General features: G+C 34.5%; 1 protein-coding gene across 2 annotated transcripts in view; it reads left to right on the plus strand.

Moving 5' to 3' along the window:
* Window positions 1-27172, plus strand: part of LOC145258110 (dnaJ homolog subfamily B member 12-like) — a 103689-nt gene that overhangs the window by 30002 nt on the left and 46515 nt on the right. For both annotated transcript variants that reach the window (XM_080115852.1, XM_080115853.1), the window contains exon 2: window positions 7589-7775. In XM_080115852.1, coding sequence (XP_079971978.1) covers window positions 7589-7775 — 187 coding nt within the window. The remainder of the gene's footprint in view (window positions 1-7588; window positions 7776-27172) is intronic.

Here is a 27172-nt window from a genome sequence, read left to right on the forward strand (position 1 = left end):
TATGTGAAATGATTTGAGGCTTTTGGCTGTATGCCAATTGTTGATGTGCAATCATGTTGCGTTATTCAGTGTGTCGCTAGAGCAATTGCTTAGTTGTGGACGGATGCTGCTACTGCCTCCTTTTTAGCTTCGTAGACACATACAAGTTAGCTTAACTTTTATTGTGTGTGTGTGTATTTTAAGGTTATCATAGCTATTTTTGTAATCTCCTCATTCAAATATATATAAATATTAAAGTGAGAATGTGTTTGTGTGAGGACACTTCTCAACCTATATACTCAACAAATTTTTGATCTACAGACTTGAAATTTGATATATAGCATATTCAGATATGTGGAAAACTTTTTAATTGGTTTCCTCCAGAAAGAGGGCTGCTAAGGGATCAAAATTGAAAAATTGGTATGTGGGGGGGGGGTCTTCAGATTTTTATGTTTGTCAACTGTTTCACGAATGCGCATGCATGAATTGTTCACGTGACTGATTACTTAAGTTAATAAGTAGGCCTAAAAACACTTTTTTAAAGACCATGTCAGGCTGGCCTAATGGTTATCATACTTGATTCACTGTTTTTAGGTTTTGGTGTCTAACCATTTATTATACATATTGAAATCGATTGCATCTTTTTTTTTCTATTTAGAATAAACGCTAATACGTTGCAAACATGTTTTAAAATAATAAAAAAAATACATTCTTTATTCACAAACGGCAAAAATAATTCATGTGAACTTTTTCAAACATTGTTGCAAGGAATAAATGCTGTTCAAATTACAAATTTCCAGTTTTTTTTGTTTTTTTTTTAACATTTTTCATTTGAATATTTTTTTTGTGACCAAGAGCGGAGAACCGCTTGAAATATAAAATATTAAATCCAAAAAATATTGTTTTTATGCTTCAAAAAAAGCCTCCTAACCTTGAAATCACTATTCTAAAAGGATATGTGAACTTTTAACATTATATAAAAGTTTGCAAAAGCTTTTAATAAAATTTAGAAAATAAACTGTTTTGAAAACACTTGAAGGTGCAAAGATTTAAAAAAAAAAAAAAAAATCGACCCCCCCCCCCCGTTCATCCAGTCCTGTATCGTAATTTCAGATCATAAATATCCATTTTTTTTTTTAAAGTGTAATAATTTTTATATCTAAAGAACTCATGATAATTGTAATAATGCTTACATTGGTGATGCCAGATCCACTTGGCTTCATTGATGTCAAATGAAAACACAAGCTTCATCTTGTTGATTGCCTTTTAAAAAATCCTATTTATATGATTGGTCGACGTAATTTTACAAAATATGTCTACTAGCTAATAATATCTACCCGACGTCTGGGAATCTAGTTTTAAGTTTTTAAAAGAAAAAAACTATGCTGTTATTTTTACTGAATAAATTTTTCCAAATAGGATTGTTACATTTAACATGATTTTTGTAATATGATGTTTGTTATAATTTGTAATGTTTTTTATAATTTAATGTTATTTTATGTAGGTCTATCTAGTTTCAAACTATAAAGGTTATGACTGAATCTGTTTTGTCCATGCTATATTTCATTTTCTCTTTGTCCATTCCACTTTTTCTGAGAAACTACTGGGCTGATCTGGCTAAAATTTTGCATGGACCTATGTTATGATGAAGTGCAACAAATTAAGTATTGTAGTATCCATTTTGTGCACAGTTAGGGGATTAGTATTTAATGCAACTGCGAGGTAAAATACCAGGTTGAGAAACTGGTGCGGTCTAACATTCTCTCGAGAGTAGATGGGACTCTCTTAAGCCATGGTAGGCATCCCAGTTAGTGATGGCGTCATGATAAAAAATACCCTTGATAGTGTTATATAAGCAGGTGTATGAATACGCTCTATAACGACATACGCGTTGAATAGTTGGGTTTATCTTTTTCTGTATATTTGTGTACGTGTAAATGTGTGTATGTATATACGTTGTATCATTTAGTTGATCGTCTAGTGTGTATATTTTAACATTTATGCAACAGTTCTAACGGAAACGATTGACGTGGACGTATTGAAACCTTTGCAGACAAACAGTTCTTTTAACAGATGTAAATAACGCAACACATACCTGAATTATTTGAACATTTATTTTCATGATCCGGCCGGCATTTTCAGAGATTACAAGTTCTTACATCTTGGCTGCATGAAATAACGCTGCTTCCCGCGTCATGGAAGCTGACTCTTGAGTCATCCATTCCCTCTGATGTCCAGCTAACGACTGCCTAGAATCTCTCCAAATCTACATACATCACATCTCATTACGTCTCATCATTACGTGTCTCAGACCAACCTGATGTAACCCCAATCTAGTTATTTGTTTATGCAAACCCCAAAATAATGTTTACATCTATTTTCTATTTTGACATTCCTTTTGTGATTTATATTGTATGTCAATCATTTTTCCCCAATTTAATTGTTTATTTTTCTAATCATGAATAATTGATCCAGTAACCCTGCGGTTACTCGGATCAACTTGCCACAGTTAACAGATACTACGCTATGATCACAGCCCAAAGGGTTACAACATTACAATAGCTCTGTCGAAGCATCAAGTATTCAGCTACGGACAAGATTTGAATTACACTACAAAAATGATCGCAAATTTAACCATATTCAGCCATCAAATTGGCATAATGCACGCATTCTAAGTCAACGGGCTATAACTTTTGCCTGTTTTTAACATGCAAAAAAGTCAAATGTATGTATATTTAGAGATAGGCACAAAAATTTAAAACGATACATCTTTATAGATTATTTTTATTTTTTTATCTTTTAATATTTTCTATTTTAGATGTTTTTATTATTTATTTATTATGAAAATGTTTGAAGAAAAACATGTTTTGAACTTTATTCATAAAAATGTTCAAATATGTCAGTTGGTAGGCCCCAGCTACAACCACTATATAAGACCCCCCCCCCATTCTCTAACTGTGCTTAAATCTAAACAGATTCCATGAACAAAGTTTCTTTTCCAGAACTGCCCGCCTGTGGAACACTGTTCCACTGGCCTGCTTCCTGGTTGACTACAACATAGTAGCCTTCAAATCCAATGTAAACAAGTTCTTGTTGAGCCGTCCCCATAAATAATCAAATTCTACCCAATTTACACCATTAACGATTATTTACTCTACCACCTTACATTCATTAACCCTTATCCTTGAGTGGCCTCTGAGTCTTGATAAGAGGTGATTCTCCAAGTAAAAAAAAAAAAAAAAAAAAATCTGAAGGTTTCTGTTTTCTGTCATGATTACTGCTTTATTTGTTGGGAATTATTAACTATTAATGCAATAATTTTGAATTTCTAAAACTTAAGATCTCCGATATAATTCGAAATGTGACAAATTTCATAATATATAAGGTTTTAAAAAATTGCAATTGACGGACAAATTGACAAAATCTTTATATATAAAATTTAGTCATGAGGAACATTGGATTGGGAAAAAGTGAACATTGCTTCAGTCCATAGGATTTGCTCTAACAGTAGATAGAACAAATATTAAACCAGGATTGGATCAAAATTTCTTTGATTCGAGCGCCAAAATTTTATCGTTCGTTTTCATTAAAAGTTGTTTTAATTTTTAAAAATTATTTGTTTATTTTTAATTTTATTTATTGCCAAGTTTCAGTAGAAATCAAATCGTGTTCCTATCCTTTTTAATAGAATTTTTAGAAATAGAAATTTTAAGCAAATTTTAGTTTTTTTTTTTTTTTTTCATCCATGAAACAAAATGTTTACATTTAACACAGAAACACCACCAGTTTACTTTTTGAATTCTTGTTTTTATGTTTTTATTTTAATTTTAGTGTCAATCGTGTTCCTTATTTTCTCTTTTGCAATAAAAAATTAGTTGATAAAAAAGTTCATGTTTTTTATATTTTTATTATAAGGGTGAAACAAAAACAAAAAAAAAATAAACAAAACATATTTGAAAATTGTATCCATTTTGTGCTTCTATCCCTCAACTGACAGATGCAGGCACCATCTGCCGGCGTGTATGAAAGTTAGGGTCTGGTTTTATGCGCAATTACCAGAAACTCTTGATTTTCTTTCTTCCATCAGGGAATTCTCCTAGCATTTCTCAAAGCATTTTCTCACAAATAAAGACTCGAAAACCCAAAAAGGAATTTTCATAGCTGGCTTTTTATTTTTTGCCTTTTGTATATCGTCTTTTTCTCTTTTATGTACAGTGGGTGTCTTGCTTAACCCACTAAGAGAGTCAATGCTCAGGAGTTCCTTGCAATCTTTGATCATCTTGGTTCTCTCTCCCATTTTTGATTGCCATTAACATCAAAAATGTTTTTCGTGCATTCTTAATCTAAATGATGTTTTCTTTTTAACTCAACAAACAGCAATATATCAAAACCCATTCAAATCGAAAAAGTTGATTCCTAATTAAATTCCAAACTTACATTTTATCGTATTTGGATACTTCATACTACTGTTCTCGTCTTGAGAGTTATTTTCACAATGTTTTCATCAATGCATTCTCCGATTATCTTCAAGTGCATCTTGTTGAACTCTTAATTTGCATGGAATTTCAAATAAGACCTTTTATTTAATCCAGCATGCTTTCATTCTGTCAGTTACCACCAAGGAATTTGCAATTGCATTTTAAGTGTCACCCCCATGTGCGATTGATTCTTCAACCTCCAGAAGAGTGTACCTATTTACAATGCCTCCCCACGGGACAGAGTTAGACACCAAGATCGTTTTTTAACGTGGAGAAAAGGTACAAAAATAAAAATTGTCTCAGTCGTGAAGGATTTCTCCTCCACCGAAAGAGAACAAGAAATGGAATGGCAACATCCGAAGAACAGACATCACACTTTGATCTTGGCCAGAAGAGTGTAACTTACAACTGAATTTTATCAAGTACTTTATCCACTACACCATGGGTTCTTGCAGATTCCCAAGTTCAGCAAAACACCTGAAGGTCAGAACTTACATTAATCGAAACATTGTGAAAATGACACTCAGGATAACAGTAGTCCAAAGAATCCAAATTCCAAAAGAGTAAATTCTATCGGCGTACAATTGGTCATGTTCTATACACGATGAGATACTACAAGAGATACTACAAAGGAATTAATAATAGCTTTTTTTTTCTTTTTTTTTTAATCCTAAGCCCATTAGGACCACATTTCTCAAATGATCAACCATCTAAATACATTTAGTCACAACAAAGTAGCAGTTAAAGAGGAGTTGAGAAGACAGTTGACAATATGCTTTTATTCAGAACAAATCTGAACTATTATGTCAACAATCATAAAGGTTGGGTTTATATACCATGAAAAAAAAACAAGGACCTCTCGCTTCCCCAGGTGTTGCAAGCCATTATAATCAGTCGGCTCCTCGACTCTGTCTCCTTAAACCTGTGAACTCTAATCACCACATATCTCAAAAAGACCATCCCCCTCTAAATGATGTCATTAGTATACGTCACTAAGATGATCACCTGATGTTTTTACATGTCATTATTTCTAAGTTGTCAACTAAATTGTTATGACATTGTTTTAGTTCACATTTCTAGTAACTATTACATGTAAATAAATATCTATATATTTTGATTATTCTAAAACATATTTTAGCTGCCCAAACTTTTTGGTTTGAATAATTATAACAATCGTCAACCAGCCACCTTTCGGCGTTGCTTGGTTAATATCTAACACTGTATAGCAGATAGAATCTGTTAAATGTTTGAAAATATTACAAACCTTAAACATAAAATTCTTTTCCAATAATAAATGGAATCAGCATTAAATAACTCCAAACGGTTTATATACTGTGAAAGAAAACATACTATCCGTTAATCACCACTAATATTACTTTCTCTGGCTCCCCATGGATAATCTCATTACAACAGAAATGTCTGTTATATTCGTATGTATAAATTAGTAACTGTCTTGTCCTTAAATGGTCATTAGGATCGCATTTCTCAAATGATCAACCATCTAAGTACATTTAGTCACAAAAGACTAGCAGTTCAAGAGGAGTCGAAAAAGACAGCTGACAATATGCTTTTATTTGGAACAAATCTGGACAATTATGTTTACAATAACGTATGGCATGAAGGTTTTCTCAGGAAAATCAGATCATGCGGTATCACTGGACGAATACTCAACATAATTAAATCCTTCCTATATAAGAGAAAAATTCAGGTTGTCCTCGACAGTCATGCATCTAAACAACATGATATAAATGTGGGAGTGCCATAGGGGTCCATCCTGGGACCTTTATTATTCCTAATATTCATAAATGACCTCCCTGACAAAATTGTCTGTGAGATGGGTATATATGCTGATGACACCACGTTCTATAACAGACACGACAGGAAAACAATTGAACACATATCTAAAGAAATGGCAGAAACACTAAAGGATGACTTCCAATCTGTAGTGGAATGGGGACAAAAATGGATCGTCACATTCAATGCTGCCAAGACTAAACTTGTTTCCTTCAATAATTACAAGAAACCTTCTCTACCACCAATAGCAATGGACAAAGACTCGTTATCTGAAAGTACTTCTTTTAAACTCCTCAGTCTAACGTTCACAGGAAACATGAGTTGGAACAATTACATTGAGAGCATTGCCAGGACCACTGCTAAGAAGGTAGGCTCTCTCTACCGTGTTAGAAAGCTACTAACACCCGAAAGTATCCTGTACCTCTATAAGGCCACCATTTGCCCATGTATTGAGTATTGTTGTCATATTTGGGTTGGTGCATCTGCTATTAGTCTCTTGCCCCTAGAAAAGGTTCCAAAGAGTCGCCAACCTGATAGGTCCTGAACTGTCATCTAAGCTTCAGCCTCTGTCCCATCGACGAAATGTTGCATCCCTCTGGCTGTTCTACAAGTTTTTAATAGTGAATGCTCCAACAAACTGCAAGCACTTGTACCTCCTCAACGTAAATATCCCCAACAAACCCGACAGGCAGTTAAATCCCACCCCTACACAGAGATCCCCAGATGTAAGAGAGCTTTGTACTCCAGTAGTTTCTTCCCCAGAACTGCTAGACTTTGGAATTCCCTTCCGGGTTCCTGCTTCCCCAACTATACTGACATGCAGAAGTTCAAGTGTAACATGAACTGATATCTTGCTACCCAACTCCCTACATAGTACTCCTGTAGCTTAGACCCCTGATAATAGCCCCCTACATCAAAGTGGCAATGTGTCTTGTTTGGGATGAAAATGTAATAAAAAAAAAAAAAAAAAAAAATTACAAGTGATGTAGTATTAGTCCCCCGACAAATGAGAGATTGAACCTAGTAATTCACTCTCATTGGTCTGTTTGTTTACATTTTTCTCAATAACCACACCTTGGAATTTAAAATTTTGCACAAACATTAGTCATGGTGAAAGTAAACTTTTTACCAGAACAGATTTTCCAGGATAACTCTGATTGCCTCCATAGGGGCATTATAGTAGTAAAATTGCCCCCAAATTGTTCATCCATTTGTTTGTTCACACTCTTCTCAATAACCACATCTTAAATTTTTTTGAATTTTTGCACAAACATTAGTCATGGTGAAAGTAAAATGTTTATAAAAAAATATTTAATTTTATCATTTTTTTTTTTCAGTTTTGATTGAAAAATTGAACACCCAAAATGGTAGTACTACTGGACGTAGACAGAGTGCACCCGACAATAATATTCATAAAGAGAAATCATCAAAAAAAAGTAATTCTTCAGAGCGGACTGAAAGTAGTCCTTCTCATGAAAAAGCACCGGATGAGTTTACTGATGAACAAGTAACAGCCGTCAAAAGGTAGGATATATTTATATATATACATCTATTTTTATGTAAAAAGAGTGAATTAACATTTGTTTCCTTAGGGATATTTTTTTTTTTCCTAGGATCAATTAGGTTTCAAGGACCCCACAAAATAAGCAAAACAAAAGGGATGCCTTTGGGTCGACAGCAGTTGACTTTCAATGCATGTGGTGTCTGCAAACCATTTTTTTTTTTTTTGCACAATATCAATTTTTTAATATGGGGAAAGATTCACTGAAATGTTTAACTAACGCTAAAAATGAGAACAGTAGTTCAAAGGATACAAATAATACGAATAATCATTCCTCATCTCAAAAATTCATAAACATTAGTTTCTATTAGTGTGCAATTTGTCATGTTGTATGACCCCATGCAATTTGTCATGTTGTATGACCCCATGTAATTTGTCATGTTGTATGACCCCATGTAATTTGTCATGTTGTATGACCCCATGTAATTTGTCATGTTGTATGACCCCATGTAATTTGTCATGTTGTATGACCCCATGCAATTTGTCATGTTGTATGACCCCATGCAATTTGTCATGTTGTATGACCCCATGCAATTTGTCATGTTGTATGACCCCATGCAATTTGTCATGTTGTATGACCCCATGCAATTTGTCATGTTGTATGACCCCATGCAATTTGTCATGTTGTATGACCCCATGCAATTTGTCATGTTGTATGACCCCATGCAATTTGTCATGTTGTATGACCCCATGCAATTTGTCATGTTGTATGACCCCATGCAATTTGTCATGTTGTATGACCCCATGCAATTTGTCATGTTGTATGACCCCATGCAATTTGTCATGTTGTATGACCCCATGTAATTTGTCATGTTGTATGACCCCATGCAATTTGTCATGTTGTATGACCCCATGCAATTTGTCATGTTGTATGACCCCATGCAATTTGTCATGTTGTATGACCCCATGCAATTTGTCATGTTGTATGACCCCATGCAATTTGTCATGTTGTATGACCCCATGCAATTTGTCATGTTGTATGACCCCATGTAATTTGTCATGTTGTATGACCCCATGCAACAAAGATGCTACAATGTTGGTACTATGAAGGAATTGATAACTTTTGTTTTTTTAATTTTGCTTCACTTCAGTTAGTTTATATGCATGCGTGCGTGTATTAGTGACGGGACGATTCCAATATTTTTCCTGATTCCGATAAAATTACCGATCCTGATGTTTTATAAATCTCTAAATATTTAGCCATAAAAGTGTTATCTTGTCCCGATTATCATAAAAACACATCTTAAATGTGCCTATATTTTCTAAGACGTAAAACACACCCTTATGATGAAGTAATCTAGCAATTTTAGTGTTACTAGGAGTTTAAATCAATAAATATTTATTTTATTATTACTACAAGCAGTGGAAGATGTTTCTTAAACCAAAATCAAATAAAAAAAGATAGTTTAAGGAATCGGTTTTGGCATCGGAAAAGAGACTCAAATTTTTCCGATATCCCAAAAAACTGATTTTTCTGATTTCAATTAATTGTCCTAACACTAGTGTGTGTGTGTGTGTGTATGTATATGTAGGGATATTTTTTAAAAAGGGAGGGGGTGAAGTTAGACAAAAAAAATAAATTTATCACTTGTGAAAGGAGTTGTTTGAAGGTTATAACAATGCAGTCTCGCAGAAAAATATTGTTGGGTACAAGACAAAGTAAAAAGAATGATAATCTTGAAATATTGCAATAATTTTCAAACATAAGTTATTTATTTACTAATAATTGAACCAGGATGCTATTGTGGTGTTCTTAACTTTTCGAGGTATACCTCAGCTTCAAGAAAAAACGAGAAAGAAGAATAAATGTGCAATCTCTCGGTTGAAGTTTACTACCTTTTCCTATAAGCAAAAAGTATAACATTTAACCTTTTTCTTTAGTTAAAACTATTCTTGAAACCTAAGTGATCGTTTTTCTAATATATATATATATATATATATATATATATATATCGCATGTATATTTAGGCAACAAGTTTTCATTTAAACATATTGTTGAAAAGCACAGTTTCTGTTTAACGACTTTCTTTTTGATTTTTTTTTCCAATTTACGTATTAATCTTTTTTATATATATTTTTTATATTTTTTATTAATGAATGTTTGTATGTAGGATATGTTACATGCTGTTCTATTGTTTCCATTTGATAATACTGCAAAAAGATTAATACATAAATTGGAAAAAAAAAAAATCAAGAAGAAAGTCATTAAACAGAAAATCTCCATGTTTTTCAATGTTTTTATATATTCAGCCACTCTGATGAGTCATAGATAACGAAACGTGTGTCAGTGGGTAACTATGTTAAAAACAATCTATATATCTGTGAAATTGTGTGTATGTACATTTCTCTATTAAACTGCTGTCAATTTTCAGTGTACAGACTTGAGATTTGGGAAAATATTTTTAATCAGTTTTCGGCCAGAAATTTGGCTGTCAAGGGGTCAAAGTTCAACGATTTCACCTTTTGAGAACTTTACCAAATTCCTCCATTAATTTTGGGTCTAAACACTCGAAATTTTAGATGTAGGTTACTTAGACATGGATCAAACTTTTTAATTTGATTTGAACCTAAAACATATGGTAAGGTGTCAAAATTAGGGTCAAAGTTTTAAAAAATTTGACCTCTGCAGTCTCTACCAAATTAATCAGCCAATTTTTTGGTCTAAACATTTGAAATTTTACTTAGTGTATTCAGCCATAGGGTAAGCTTTTTAATTGGTTTTTGGCTGAAAATTTGGTTGCCAAGGGGTCAAAGTTCAAAAGACTTGACCTGACCATTCAGCCAATTTTGTGTCTAAACATTTGAAATTTTACATAAAGGGTATTCAGACATGCAGCAAGTTTTTTAACCAGTTTTTGGGCAAAAATTTGGCTGCCAAGAGGTCAGTCGAAAGAGTTGACCTTTGCAGATGCTACCAAACTCCTCCGCCAATTTTGGGTCTAAACACTTGAAATTTTAGATGTAGGTTACCTGGACAGGAGTCAAACTTTTTAATATATACACATAAAGTTATGAACAATATATAGGGTTCGAGCAAAGATATCAGTTGCACCACTCCACTTTGGTCTCGTACAAGGCTAGATGGATGATCGGAGAGGCCCGATCTGATCAATTGGCTAGTTACGTCAAGCCCTAACACATCTTCTACTTTTCTATAAATTTCCTCTAAACCGTAACAAATACAGTTCTACCCTGTACTACTATAAACTATATACATACTGGCGGGGGGGGGGGACCCGGCGATGCCCGGGTGTTTGGAGGTACGTGTGGTGTTAAATAAAAAAGAACCCGGGGGGGGGGGGGGAGTCGAACCTGAAGCCCCTAGGCAAAGTTTGAAAATAAAATCGGTCAGCCAGAATGAGTTAGTGGAAGATGTTTGAATTTATTTAAGTAAGAATCAAATTGACAGGTGCGCGGCCAGAAGTCGTCGAGCGTTACAACGACGACGTAGATTTGTTTGTTATAAGCGAAGTAAAAAAAAGAAAACAATGTTAACACTTAAGCGGGGAAAAAAAACACAAAGAAAACTAACATAAGGCAAACGAACGATAAAAACAGAAAAATGAACAAGTGTAAAATGGCTTAAATAAGCCGGTTTCGATATTAAAATTTAAAAAATCGGTGGGTACCTGGGTGTTTTTGGGTGTCGTTAAGAATAAGCGAAGTAAAAAAAAAAAAAAAAAAAAAACAGAAAAACGAACGTTACATGAAAAATGGCTTAAATAACACTGATTCAATATTTAAATTTAAAAAAAACAAAACAAAAAAAAACATCTCACACCACGATTCAAACCCACAACGTTTATATAATGAACCAAGGTCTTAAGCAATTGAACTAACGCGACATACATGAAATTTGTTCGGTTTTTCAACTATTTAAAGTAAATCAGGTCACGGCGTCATCTGATGCATGCGTAGAATCGATCATTGTCACGAGAGGACCGTTTTTGTTGACCCCCCTCCCTTCTTCAATGTGATACCGAGTTTGTGAATTTTCGTCACGTCTGTCGAAAGTTTTTAGCAAACATACACACAAACATACATACATTTTCGCTTTTATATATATATAGACTAGCGAGGGGTACCCGGCATTGCCCGGGTGTTTGGAGGTGTAGTGTGGAAACTGGGGGGGGGGGGGTGTTAAAAAAAAAAAAAAGTAAGTATGAGGATCGAACCCGAACCCTTGAGGCAAAGTTGTAAATTAAAGTGTGAAAAAAAAAACACGTGCGACGTTAACGATTGCCCCACCGCGACATGCTAACGGAAACATGTTTGAATTTATTTAATTACTTGGATTTAGCAAGTGCCCGTTTAAGTTAATGAGGTCAAGTTTGACTGCGGGATTTCATTTACTGCTGAACGCTTCCCCCCTCCCCCCCCCAAGATGTTATAGGAAAAAAAAGACTAACCCACATGCGGCGAGCGAGATAATATTGAATAATTATCTTCCCGAAATCAAGCAAATCAAATAGACAGGCGAGCTTCGTTGTTAACTGTGAGATATTACAATTTGTATGTGATATAAAAAGTTTTAAAAAGTTGTGAAGCGACTGACCGCTTCTCTGAAAGAAGCCTTTTGTAGACACACAGAAAAAGCGAACACACACACACATACATACATACACACATACATACATACACACACACATACATTTTCGCTTTTATATTCATAGATTTTCCTCTCTTTTCCATGTGTTAGAAGGCGGTGGCTAGGGTCAAATGTGCGAAATGATTAAAGTCATGACATGGCTGTATAGTGCCAGAAGTTACCACAAATGACTTGGATTGTGTAACTAAAGGATTATGTGTGCTCATGGCTCCCATTTAGAACATGTATACTGTTTATGTAGCCCTGGCATGACAAGACGAATGGGTTTCTCCCTTAACATGCCCCAATATTTGACTCTGAGGTGGGTGGGAAGCATAAACAATGAATTTAAAATATATATATATATATATATATATATATATATATATGGCCAAGTATAAAAACTCCAAGCGCCAACATGTCGCCTCGGATAGTTCAGATAATGAACTACATCAAACATCCTCAAAATTTATTGTATTGGAATCCACCGAAGAAACCAAAATAACTGACTTATCACCTTTTATTATACATAAAATGATATCTGCATATATTACCCCCAAAAATGTAAAAACTTTAAAAAATAAAACCCTACTAGTGGAAGTGGAAAGAGAAAAACCTGCCACTTTTCTCCTAGAAATGAAAACTTTTCACAACATAAATATCAAAACTTATCCACACAAGAATCTGAATACATCTAAAGGTGTAAAATCGAAAGACCTATCAATGTGCACTACTGAAGGGATAACAAAAGAACTTAAAAACCAAGGAGTAATAAACTTTTAAAAAATTACAATAAAAAAAAGAATCGGACTATACATACGAACACTTACATTATGCAGTTCGATAGACCCACTATCCCCAAAGAAATCAAAATTGGGTTCAACGTTGAAAAAGTTGAACCCTTTATACCAAACCCACTTCGGTGCTTTAAATACCAGAAGTTTGGGCACCATGAAGATGCATGTAGGGGGTGAGCAGTGTGCGGCAGATGTGGCCAGAGAGATCCAGACCACACTGCCAATGACTGCAATCTTGATTGCAAATGTGCAAATTGTAGAGAAAACCATCCTGCTTATACAGAATCTGGAAGAAAGAAAAGGAAGTAGTGTCAATAAAACATATCAAAAACATCTTCCGTGAAGCCAGGAAAATAGTAGATGGATACATGAAGGAAAAGACGTACTCTCAAGTTGTATATCATCCAACATCACTAACCAAGACTCCAAATACGAAATACTCATAAACAAATTGTTACAATTGGGACCAAACGACTGGCCCAAATTTATAAATGAAATCAAACCAAACATATCATCAAAAATTAATCATCCCATTAAATCATCAACTAATGTTACCAATAAAACAAATTCTCAATCAAAATCAGAACATCCAAGAAAACAAAGTCGATCAAAAGAAAGACCACAAAAATCACCAGTACGTCGTGCAGATGCTGAAAAAGACGAAACTAAGGAAAAACAAAATCAGTTAAAAGAAAGACCACACAGGTCACTAATATGTCTTCCCCGTGGTGAAAAAAACACACTTGAAAAACAAACAAAAAATACATCTACCAAAAAACAAAATAATATAAAGAAATTACCACAAACAGAAGCTACCACTACTACTACTACAAATAGATTTATGGAATTAGAAGACATGGAAACTGAAGTTACTCCTCAAACCAAAAAAAAATCGTCATGAATTACAAGAAAATCCAATGGAATTGCCGTGGAGTGAAGGCAAATTACAATGAAATTTTATTGTTGCAAACCAAATTTAATCCTTTGGTTATTTATTTCCAAGAAACCTTCCTTAAGAATGAGGAAAATTTGAATATAAAACACTATCAACAATATAACTACATTTATAATAAGGGACTTAATAATACTGTAACCCTTTTCCCCCTCCCATTGCAAAACCCAATCGTATTCTGCAAGGTAGAGAACAAAAATGTCAAAATCCACTATACAACAACCAAATCAAAAGCTATGAACTAACGATTGAAAATACAAGGAGCTTGAAGAATAAAAATCTCATAAAATTAACTGGATGCAACATCGAATACTATTGATAAAATAACTGGGTCTGGCATTAAATATCGGGTTGATATGCGGTTAAAAAAAAATCAAATGCACTGTACATCAAAGTTTTTGTCACTTTATCTCTTTGTAAAATTTAATCATGTTCTGCAAAACCAAAAAAAAAAAAAAACATTCCCCCTATTCCTAACTCCCTTTTCTTTATTTTAACCCCCCCGCCCCTCTTTTTCTGACCCAGTCAGTAGGGCATCAGAACATGCTGACTGTTCCCCTACAGAGAGTAAAAGTCTCAATGAGGCCACCTGTTGGCTGTGGGTGGCCACCTATGATGTTTTGGGACAGAATCATGGTGGTTGGGCAGACCTTCACCTAGATACAAAGAAGAAATGGCCCTGCAGCACACCACTTTAGCCCTTACCCGGGCTAGACGGGTGATCAGAGAGGCTCGTTCTGATCAGTTGGCTTGTCATGCCAACCCTAATTCAGAAGACAAAATTAACATCTATATAAACACACAAGTATCACAGAAAAAATATTCTAACTACTTAATTAAAAGGCGGTGTCTCTATGGTCAATCGATTTGAAGGGTATATAACATTGTATTTCTCATTAAATTGGATTCCGTGATGGGTAGAGCATAGGGACGATGAAATTTAAAAAAAAACAAAAAAACTTCATGGCAACAAAATCAATCAAGAGATCTCACATTAAGTTCGATTTGAACACTGAAAATAGAGAAAACTTCCCGTAATTCATTATTTTAGAAACATTAGACAACACCCGATTGACAAAACTATCTCTATTTTTAATACAAAGGGTAATTTCTATAAAAAATAGCGCCCAAAGCAGTTAAATATTTATGAAATGGGACAATCCTAGTGGAGATAGGAAAAAAAAAAAAGATGTTCTACGAAAAGTGGAAAAATTCCGTGATCAAAGAATTAAAATCTATCCCCATGGAAAAATGAATACTTCAAATAATTAAAACCTATCCCCATGGAAAAATGAATACTTCAAATAATTAAAACCTATCCCCATGGAAAAATGAATACTTCAAATAATTAAAACCTATCCCCATGGAAAAATGAATACTTCAAATAATTAAAACCTATCCCCATGGAAAAATGAATACTTCAAATAATTAAAACCTATCCCCATGGAAAAATGAATACTTCAAATAATTAAAACCTATCCCCATGGAAAAATGAATACTTCAAATAATTAAAACCTATCCCCATGGAAAAATGAATACTTCAAATAATTAAAACCTATCCCCATGGAAAAATGAATACTTCAAATAATTAAAACCTATCCCCATGGAAAAATGAATACTTCAAATAATTAAAACCTATCCCCATGGAAAAATGAATACTTCAAATAATTAAAACCTATCCCCATGGAAAAATGAATACTTCAAATAATTAAAACCTATCCCCATGGAAAAATGAATACTTCAAATAATTAAAACCTATCCCCATGGAAAAATGAATACTTCAAATAATTAAAACCTATCCCCATGGAAAAATGAATACTTCAAAGAATTAAAACCTATCCCCATGGAAAAATGAATACTTCAAATAATTAAAACCTATCCCCATGGAAAAATGAATACTTCAAAGAATTAAAACCTATCCCCATGGAAAAATGAATACTTCAAAGAATTAAAACCTATCCCCATGGAAAAATGAATACTTCAAAGAATTAACACCTATCCCCATGGAAAAATGAATACATCAAATAATTAAAACCTATCCCCATGGAAAAATGAATACTTCAAAGAATTAAAACCTATCCCCATGGAAAAATGAATACTTCAAAGAATTAACACCTATCCCCATGGAAAAATGAATACATCAAATAATTAAAACCTATCCCCATGGAAAAATGAATACTTCAAAGAATTAAAATCTATCCCCATGGAAAAATGAATACTTCAAAGAATTAAAACCTATCCCCATAGAAAAATGAATACTTCAAAGAATTAAAACCTATCCCCATAGAAAAATGAATACTTCAAAGAATTAAAACCTATCCCCATGGAAAAATGAATACATCAAATAATTAAAACCTATCCCCATGGAAAAATGAATACTTCAAAGAATTAAAATCTATCCCCATGGAAAAATGAATACTTCAAAGAATTAAAACCTATCCCCATAGAAAAATGAATACTTCAAAGAATTAAAACCTATCCCCATGGAAAAATGAATACTTCAAAGAATTAACACCTATCCCCATGGAAAAATGAATACATCAAATAATTAAAACCTATCCCCATGGAAAAATGAATACTTCAAAGAATTAAAACCTATCCCCATGGAAAAATGAATACTTCAAAGAATTAAAACCTATCCCCATGGAAAAATGAATACTTCAAAGAATTAACACCTATCCCCATGGAAAAATGAATACTTCAAAGAATTAAAACCTATCCCCATGGAAAAATGAATACTTCAAAGAATTAAAACCTATCCCCATAGAAAAATGAATACATCAAAGAATTAAAACCTATCCCCATGGAAAAATGTATACTTCAAAGAATTAAAACCTATCCCCATGGAAAAATGAATACTTCAAATAATTAAAACCTATCCCCATGGAAAAATGAATACATCAAAGAATTAAAACCTATCCCCATGGAAAAATGAATACAGCAAAAAATTAACATGGATCCCTATGGAAAAATGAATACATTAAAGAGTTAAAACCTATCCCCATGGAAAAATGAATACTTCAAAGGGTGCTGTTCAAAACTATCCAGTTGTTCAATTGACAAAATAAAAATGGAATTAAAATCTCATGGCTTAATTGATATAAAAAGAACATCCATTAAAAAAAGAATGAAAACATACTATCAAATACCTGCATCATGACGTTTAACCGAAAGTGATAACAATTAGCTATTCAATTGAAAAGGTAGAACTATTTATACCAAATTCCCTACAATGTCAAAAATGTCAGAAATTTGGGCATCATGAGGATGTATGTTACAATCGACCAGCGTGTGGCAGATGTGCTAAAAAGAAACCCTGACCATAACACAAATGAATGTGTAAACTGTGGAGAGGACCACCCTGCCTATGCAAGGACCTGCAATATATGGAAAAAAAAGATAAATGATAATGTTAAAACAGAACCTTTTATTCTCGGAAGAAAGAAAAATTGGGAAACAAAAGTGATGCACAGATTACCCCCCCCCCCAAAAAAAAATCAGATTACCAAAAAAAAAAAAAATCACAGAAAAAAGTGATAAATATGACATACTCATTGAAAAATTAATGAAACTGTGCCCAAATAATTGTCAAAAATTTGTAACCAAAATAAAATGTACAGTCACAGATTCCACAAACGTGAACACCTACCTTGAAATAAACCAAAACAAAGACCAAATAAATCAAAAAAAAAAATAATAGCATCAAACCAAACAAAAATAGAATCTCTACAAATCCCTAGCACATCCGGAAATAAAAAATCACCAGTCCAAGAAGGAATCGATAAAAAAAAGAAAATGAAACAAAGCAGGACCCCCCCCCCTCCATACATCACAATCATGGTCACAAACAAAAAAATAAGAAACTACTGAAACTAAAGAAGTGGACAGTAACCTCAGCAAAACAAGAAAATGAAATATAACTAATAAAATAAGAGGCTTAAAAATTAATATTGAAGAAATAATATTCCTCATCAAAACCCTTCATCCTGCAATAATTTGCCTATAAGAAACAAACTTAAAAGAAAATGATATAAAACATTACTCAATATGCAACTATGTGAACAAAATATAAAACCTAGCTGCTGCTGGATCATCATTACTAATAAAAATATTCCATACAGCGCAGTAAACTTAAAAACAAACATGCAAATCGTTGCAATAACCGCAACACTGCACAAACCACTAACCCTCTGCTCGCTCTATATATAATCAACCAAAAACCAGTTCTGTTTACTCAATAAGAAAGAACACATCTCCACCCAGCAACAGAAACACTTTCAGCAATAGACCCAACATTGAGACCCAACCATATACATGGAGAACACACAACGAAACATGTGGGAGCAACCACTTCTCAATTCTACTAGAAAACCTTAACCCTAACCCAATTATACTAGAAACCTTAACCCTAACCCAATTATACTAAAAAACCTTAACCCTAACCCAATTATACTAGAAAACCTTAACCCTAACCCAATTATACTAGAAAACCTTAACCCTAACCCAATTATACTAGGAAACCTTAACCCTAACCCAATTATACTAGGAAACCTTAACCCTAACCCAATTATACTAGGAAACCTTAACCCTAACCCAATTATACTAGGAAACCTTAACCCTAACCCAATTATACTAGGAAACCATAACCCTAACCCAATTATACTAGGAAACCATAACCCTAACCCAATCCTACTAGGAAACCATAACCCTAACCCAATCCAACTAGGAAACCTTAACCCTAACCCAATCCTACTAGGAAACCTTAACCCTAACCCAATCCTACTAGGAAACCTTAACCCTAACCCAATCCTACTAGGAAACCTTAACCCTAACCCAATCCTACTAGGAAACCTTAACCCTAACCCAATCCTACTAGGAAACCTTAACCCTAACCCAATCCTACTAGGAAACCTTAACCCTAACCCAATCCTACTAGGAAACCTTAACCCTAACCCAATTATACTAGGAAACCTTAACCCTAACCCAATTATACTAGGAAACCTTAACCCTAACCCAATTATACTAGGAAACCTTAATCCTAACCCAATTATACTAGGAAACGAGAACCCCCAAATTAGGACAAAATGCCTCACTAGGATATACAAAAAGCAAATTGGGGGAAAATCCCAAATGCACACCAACATAGATTAATACCCGAAGCAAACATTAACTCTGAACATATTACCTATTTCAGCAATACGTTACTTTCCATTGGAAAAGAGAACATACCAAAAAGCTCTCCATCCCCAAAATACAACAAACTCTCGTTCAATAAAGTATGCAAAAAAAGCCATGCCAATAAGACGTGCTAACTTAAGAAAATTCACAAATAATCCAACAAAATAAAATTTGGACATATACAAAAATAGCAGAGCAAAAGCATGGAAAACTATCAAAAAATCAGAGCAGAACACATGGAAAAACTATGTATCAAAAATAAATGAACACCCTAAAACCAAAAAAAAGTATGGGAGATGGCCAGGAAAATATCAGGGAAGAACAAGAAGAACCTGATCGAACACCTCATACACAACATTAATAAATGGGCCACAGAAAATGGATTCAAATTTTCAGGAGAGAAAATAAAATACATTTCTGTAAACTACAAAAATTCCATCATAACCTCATCTTGGAACTGGACAATAATAATATCCTTGTCATTGGCCAACACAAATACTTGGGCATCATATATGATAGGAAATTGACGTTCGTACCACACATAAAATAAAGATTAAAAAAAAAAAATATGCCACAAGACTATGCAATTAATCAAAGTGTTAACACACACCGACTGGGGTGCCGATAAAACTACATTATTAAAACTACCAATCTTTAATTGAACTTGACTATGGATGTTACATATATGGAGCAGCCAGAAAATCATGTGATGGAATTGGATACGATGCATCACCAAGGATTGAGATTGTCCTTGAGAGTTTGTATGTGGAGGCTAACGAACCACCACTGATCCTAACAAAATAAAAACTAGCTCTACAATATTACTTAAAGCTCACATTATGGCCATCAAACCCTGCATATCAATGTGTTTTCTATCCACAATATGCACACCTCTTGAACACAAAAGAAAATATTATCAAACCCTACAGCCTCCGTAAAAAGAACCTCCTCACAGAAACCCAAATAGACATAACAAAAATCCATGCATCTATCAACGTGGAAATTCTGCCTTGGATGGTTGAACAACTACCCATGATATTAAAATTGAATAAATATTCTAAAACAAATGCCCATCCCTCGACCTTCCGTGAAGAACTGCTTAACATCCAAAATAAATATAAAGAATACTCACAACTCTACACAGATGGATCAAAAGCTGGAAAGAAAGTAGGATGCGCAGCCGTCCATAAAAATATAAAATTAAAGAAAAGACTCTCGGGTAGGGTTTCAGTGTTTAGTGTAGAGGTATCTACCATTGACTTGGCGCTAGATATAATAACTGATAACCATAAAAAATATCTCCTCCTTACAGATTCTCTATCAGTACTCATATCACTGAATGAAAAAAAAATAACAAATTCCTTATCTATAAATATAAAAGCGAAAATGTATGTATGTATGTGTGTTCGCTTTTTCTGTATGTCTACAAAAGCCTTTTTCAGAGAAGCGGTCGGTCGCCTAACAACTTTTTAAAACTTTTTATATCACATATAAATCGTAATATCTCACAGTTAACAACGAAGCTCGCCTGTCTATTTAATTTGCTCGATTTTGGGAAAATAAATATTCAACATTTGTCGCTCGCCGCATGTGGGTTAGTCTTTTTCCTCTAACATCTTGGGAAGCGTTCCCGCAGTAAATGAAATACTATCCCGCAGTCAAACTTGACCTCATTAAGTCATTAAAACGGGCACCTACCAAATCCAAGTAATTAAATAAATTCAAACGTGGTTCCGTTAGCATGTCACGGTGGGGCAATCGTTAACGTCACACTTTTTTTTTTTTCACACTTTAATTTACAACTTTGCCTCAACGGTTCGGGTTCGATCCTCATACTTACCTACCAAAACATTTTTTTTTTTTTTTTTTTAACACCCACCCCCAACCCCCGGAGTTTCCACACACACCTCCAAACACCCGGGCAACGCTGGGTACCCCTCGCTAGTTACAAATAAAATAAACACCATAACAATGAATAAATACATAATCTGTTGCATTCCAAGCCACATCGGCATATGCATGAACGAAAAAGTGGATAAAGTAGCAAGAGTCACTTCAACAAAATCATACAATGGGAAAAATCCCTTATATAGACTTAACCCCCCCCCCCCAACACACACACACACACACACACACACACACACACACACACACACACACACACACACAGTGACCCAAAATAAACGGGCCCCAACTCTAATTAGGCCCCCGTTTCTTAGTGTTTTGTCCGAATGAAATGAAACTTTGTCATAACTAGTTTATTATATTCAAAACATCACATCAAACACTAGGGTTTTTGGCCTTTTTTTCTCCGTTCTACAACATATGTTCTAGATGGCCTCCATTTAGCTTTTGTTTTTTTTTGGGGGGGGGGTTACCCTGTATATATATATATATATATATATATATATAAAATGGCAAGAACATTGGAACTCCTGCACAGAAAATAAACTATTCAAAGTAACACCAAACATTAGAATTGGGGGGGGGGGTTACCCTGTATATATATATATATATATATAAAATGGCAAGAACATTGGAACTCCTGCACAGAAAATAAACTATTCAAAGTAACACCAAACATTAGAATAAGAGATATAAAAAAAAAGATGTCACAAAAAGAATAGACTAGGAATAGGTCACACTCCTGTCACTTCCTCACATCTACTAAAAGGAGAAGAGGCGCCTATTAGCATAACGTGTCAGGAGCTGACGGGCTGTGTGGACTTTAAACAGGCTCGAATATAGCATTATCAAGAGAATAGTCTAAGGTCGATATTTAACAAAAACGATCCAGAAAAAATTAAATTTCTGAAAGCGATTAAAATATACAACAAAATATAACAAAAGATTCCACAAGAAAAACCAAAAACAACTAACCAACATCTAGTACGTTACAATTAATGATCCAAAAGGTTAATATGCCGTAAAACAAACAATTAGAGAAGGTTAAAAAAAAATGTCGCTAACCTAATGGGTCCCGTATTAACAACCAAACTCTAACCTGTCCCATCGCCAAAATGTAATTTTTATGCCTTTTTTACAAGTATTTTGATGGTATGTGCTCTGATGAACCAAAACACTTGATGTAAATACTCCGGAGTAACCCAACAAGCAGCAAAATCCCACCCTACACTCCGAGATGCCAGAAAACCTACTACAAATAGTTTCTTCCCTTGAACTGCTGGACTTGCAAATTCCCTCCAGGGTCCGTTACATCCAGAAGTTCCAAGTGTAATGTGAACAGATCTTACTGCTCAACTCCCTACTTAGTATCCTTGTAAACTTGGTCCCAAATGGTAGCCCATATCTAAGTGGCAATGTGCCTTTGTTTGAGGTGAAAATAGCAGTTACAAAAAAAAAAAGGCTCAAATTTCTCATCACCAGTTTAACGTTTACTAACGTGCATTGGACAGCTTTTCGAAACTAATCTTTATTCCCTTTTCTTTCAGGTCCATTCTTAGCACTTTCAGTTTTTTTTTTTTTTTTTACCAAGGCTACACCTACTGTTCTACAAGAATGCTTATCCATTCTTTCAATATGGTCATTAGCCATACCATCCATTCTTTCAATGTGGTCATTAGCCATACCATCAAAGTCTTCTGCACACATTTCTCTATACTGTCCAGATTTCATCTTCTGAGGTCATCAGATTTTTTCCTGTCTATAAGACTCGCATTACACATCCATCCTATTCTTCTTGAATCACTCCTCTTCATCCCACTCATCCTCAACCTTCATTGGCCAGGTTTCGCTTTCATAAATAATTGCACTGCATGAACATGGTGCCCAATCATAGAAATTTCTAGGTTGGTATCTGGCAGCATGTTTAATTCACCGGGGGGGAAATGCACCCCCAAATAAACGGGCAGGTAGGCAACAAGGCGGTACTCCATGTAATAGTGTACCTGCTGCAAGATGCTTTTCTGAACCTGCATGTTAAGCACGTTTGCATCAGCGAATGGCAACCTCTGAAGTGTGTGCAACGTAAAGTTGTACCTTGTGAATCGCCTAAAACACTTTGTAGCTGTGACTGGCTCGATCCTAATGAGCAAAATGTATACTCATTCCAGAGTTCTGACAACGACATAGCTGACAGACTTTTTTCCTTAGTTGACGGTAGTGATACTCTGCTGGTTAGTAATAACATAAATTTCGTGAACTAATTCTTACAATCATACTAGCACCTGCTCCATCTTGTGCTCCAATGTTATCATCCAAGAAACAAAACTTCTGCACAATAGATTTGCTATCCATATCTGAATTCTCATTCGTTTCTTTTGTCTTGCACTTGTATCACATGAACTATTATTTCTAAACAGTTCATGGAAATTCTACTTAGCATTAAGCACACAGAAAGCATTACCATGAACTGGAACAAATACATTGAGGACATTGCAAAGGTTGCTGCAAAGAAGGTGAGTTCCTTCTATTATGCTAGAAAACTACTTGCACCCAAAAGTATCCTGTACCACTACAAAGCTACCATTCACCCATACATGGAGTATTGTTGCCACATCTGGGCTGGTGCATCTATCACTAGCCTCTCCCTCTTGGGGCGAGTCCAAAAACAAGAGTCTTTAATCTAATAGGTTCCACTTTGTCAACTAAGCTCCAACCCCTGCCCCATCGCGGCAATGTTGTATCCCTGTGCCTGTTTTACAAGTATTTTAATGAAATGTGCTCTGATGAACTCGTTGCACTTGTGCCCCCTCGACGTACATATCCCCGACAAACCCGCTTAGCAACAAAATCGCATCCCTTCACTGTTGAGGTTCCTAAATGCCAGAAAGCTTTCTACTCTAATAATTTCTTCCCTTGATCAACTAGACTTTGAGATTCTCTTCCTGCTACTGACTTCCCTAATTGTACTGATATGGAGAAGTTTAAATGTAACGTAGACCAACATCTTGTTAATCTTTCCAAGGCATGGTCCCAAATAATAGCTCCTTACGACCAAGTGACAATATGCCTTGTGAGGGGTGAACCTAAGTAAAAAAAACTTTTTTTTTTTATACAAATCAAATTCTGTTTCAGATGAGGATAACATGTCTATGTTTCGACTTAGATTTTTATAATTATAGTTTGTAAGTTTCATAACGTTTCAGCCAATGTAACCTCTGACCATTTTCAAATGCACAAAAACAATCTATTACTATGGATTAAATGAGGGGTTCAGTTTGAAATCCTGTGTAGGTTCCAGAAGTTGATGAAGATGGTCAAATTTGTAAAGATGCATCTAAAGAAGGTTGGTGGTTAAACCAACAAAAACATTTTGAAAAAAGATGGGGATAGTTGTCGGAATGATACAAAAGATGAAATTCTATTAAATATTTCATCTGATAGTTTCCAAAAATTTTTTTTATTTTTTTTTTAAACCAACGTTCTTTCAGTTTTTGTTCTTGATCAGATTCAGCAAGTTTTTCCGAAAGTACATTGCTCTATTTACAAAATGAGTTATTTAAAAATATTAATCATTATTTAGATTCATAATCAGTGATTATTATGATGCTAATGTATCAGACATTTGATGTGCCAATTTTTGAATTGAAAGCCATGTTTAATTTCAGAAGAGTTTCTGATGGGTAGCTAATCTGTACAAGATAAAAAAAAAAGTTTTCAGTGGGTAGCTAATCTGTACAAGTGTTGAATTTTAAGTTTGCAAACAAAGGGCAAAGATCTTTCTCATGTGGACATAAAAATATCATGTGCTAGAATTCTGAAAAATCCTATATTTTTATGGAACAATTCTAGTTTCTGATTGGTTGCTAGCAGAAGTAGATCATTTGATTGTTTAGTTCCTATCACCAGTGTCTATAAGTAAAATCTTCCAATTTTCTTTAATCATATTATATTGTAACCTCAATATTGTATTGTTGAGGGTCAACTTGGGATGAGGTGCAGATTGTACTGACTGGGTCATACGCGGTCGCATTTTACATGGGCATCACCACCTCTCCTTGGTCGACCCAGCAATCTGGAAACCACCTGTTACTGAATCGCAGTATTTTGAAGGGAGTAAAATCGTTTGTGTTCATAATATTCATGGTTGTTTCATCTGGCAAAGTGTAGTTGAGATCGATCCGCAAGTTGGAGTCATTAAATACTGCATTTGATTTGCCTTTTCTTCCTCTATAATTTTACCTGCTCAAAAATAGAAAATTAGAGAAAATACTGAGGTAAATATAGTTTTAAAACGAGCCCCTGTCCCCAAAAGAAAATAAATTTGCATATTTTTTAGGTAATGTCCAAAATCACTGCTGGGAAAAAAATCAAGCTGGATATAGTTGATTATGTAACGAAACCAACCTGAAGACACGAAAAACGAAACCATATATTTATTTTTTAAAAAATTACTTTAATTTTTAACACTTCTTGTTTTATTACGAAATAAAAAAAGGGTTTGTGTTGCTGTGCACAGAGATTCAAAGAGATGGTCAAAAAAACAAATACACTGCCAACAAAAAGAAAGTCTGCACTTGGAATTTTTTTCAAAAACTGCAAATTTAAGCTAAATTTAATGTAACTGTTTAAACAACCTATACCTCATTTGATGCACCTTTTATTCCTCTATAATTTTACCTGTTCATATTTGACTTTTAATTGAAATATTCTAGTGTTCACATCAATTTAAAAAAAATAACTTCAAATTGAGGAGGCAAAAAGACAGTCCGCAGCGAAAAATTCGCTTAAAACCAGCTTTAATTATCGCCCCTAAATCAGTTTAAAATATCCACCAACAGGCAACAAAGAATCTCTAATTGTAATTGTTGTTCCAGGTTATACAATGTAACATTTAGTCCATATGCCACGACTCTCTGGTAGTGATTGTCAGGAGCTCATTAATCTCCAATTTTCTGGTTTATCCAATTGAGAAATTGGCTGCAGATTGAAATGTGATGCGAAAACTGTATGAAAGACTGTGCAAAAGCACCAAAACACCAGCAGTGTTCGTGATGTCACTAAATCTGGTCGTACTAGAGTTACGTCTAACAGGGAAGACAGTGCTATCAAGATCTGCAGCCTTAGAAACAGATTGGAAACTACTCCCTAAATCCAACAACAGTGCAATCTTGTTAAAAAGTGCTCTTAACAGATTAAAGGAATTTAATTAGTGAGGATATGTTGCAAGACGCAAGGCAATCATTTCTGTAATGACCAGAAAGCGCCGTCTGGACTTCGTCAGATGCAATGAAGATCATGACTCTTCATATTGGTCAAAAGTGCTTTTTAGTGACAAAAGCAAGTTCAATAGGCTAGGCAGTGATGGTAGGCAGTACGTCCGTCAGAGGAAAGATGAAGAATTTAATCCTAGGTGCTCAGTTTCAACGCTGCAAGGTGGTGGAGGTTCAGTTTTGGTGTGGGGCATTATTAGTACCAATGGTCCAGGGCCTATAGTTCGCTTGCAAGGTTGAATTATTTCGACCAAGTACATTAATATGTTGACTGAGCATTTTCTACTCTCCTTTGGTTGGAATTTGGATGATAATCCCGTCTTCATGCAGGATAATGCTCCCATTCACACAGCTGGCAATGTCAAGAGGTTCCTGGAAGGCATGATATTCCATGTTTGGATTGGCCTGCACAATCTCCACACTTCAACCTATCAAAAACGTATGGCATTACATCAAGCAACAGCTACGCAATGATAAAATATCAAATATGGAAGAACTTTGGAAAAAAATTAAAGAAAAGTGGGATGTACTTTCCCCGGAATATTGCTGCGGCCTAATTCAAGGAATTCCCAAAAGATTGCAGGCTGTCAAATTGCAGAAGGACTATGCTACTAAATATTAACTAGTTCATTGTGATCCTGTTGTATTTGTGTTGTATTAATTTTACATT

Source organism: Euprymna scolopes, chromosome 33 (genome assembly GCF_053919585.1).
Source record: "Euprymna scolopes isolate OS-2025 chromosome 33, ASM5391958v1, whole genome shotgun sequence".
Classification (NCBI taxonomy): Eukaryota; Metazoa; Mollusca; class Cephalopoda; order Sepiida; family Sepiolidae; genus Euprymna; species Euprymna scolopes.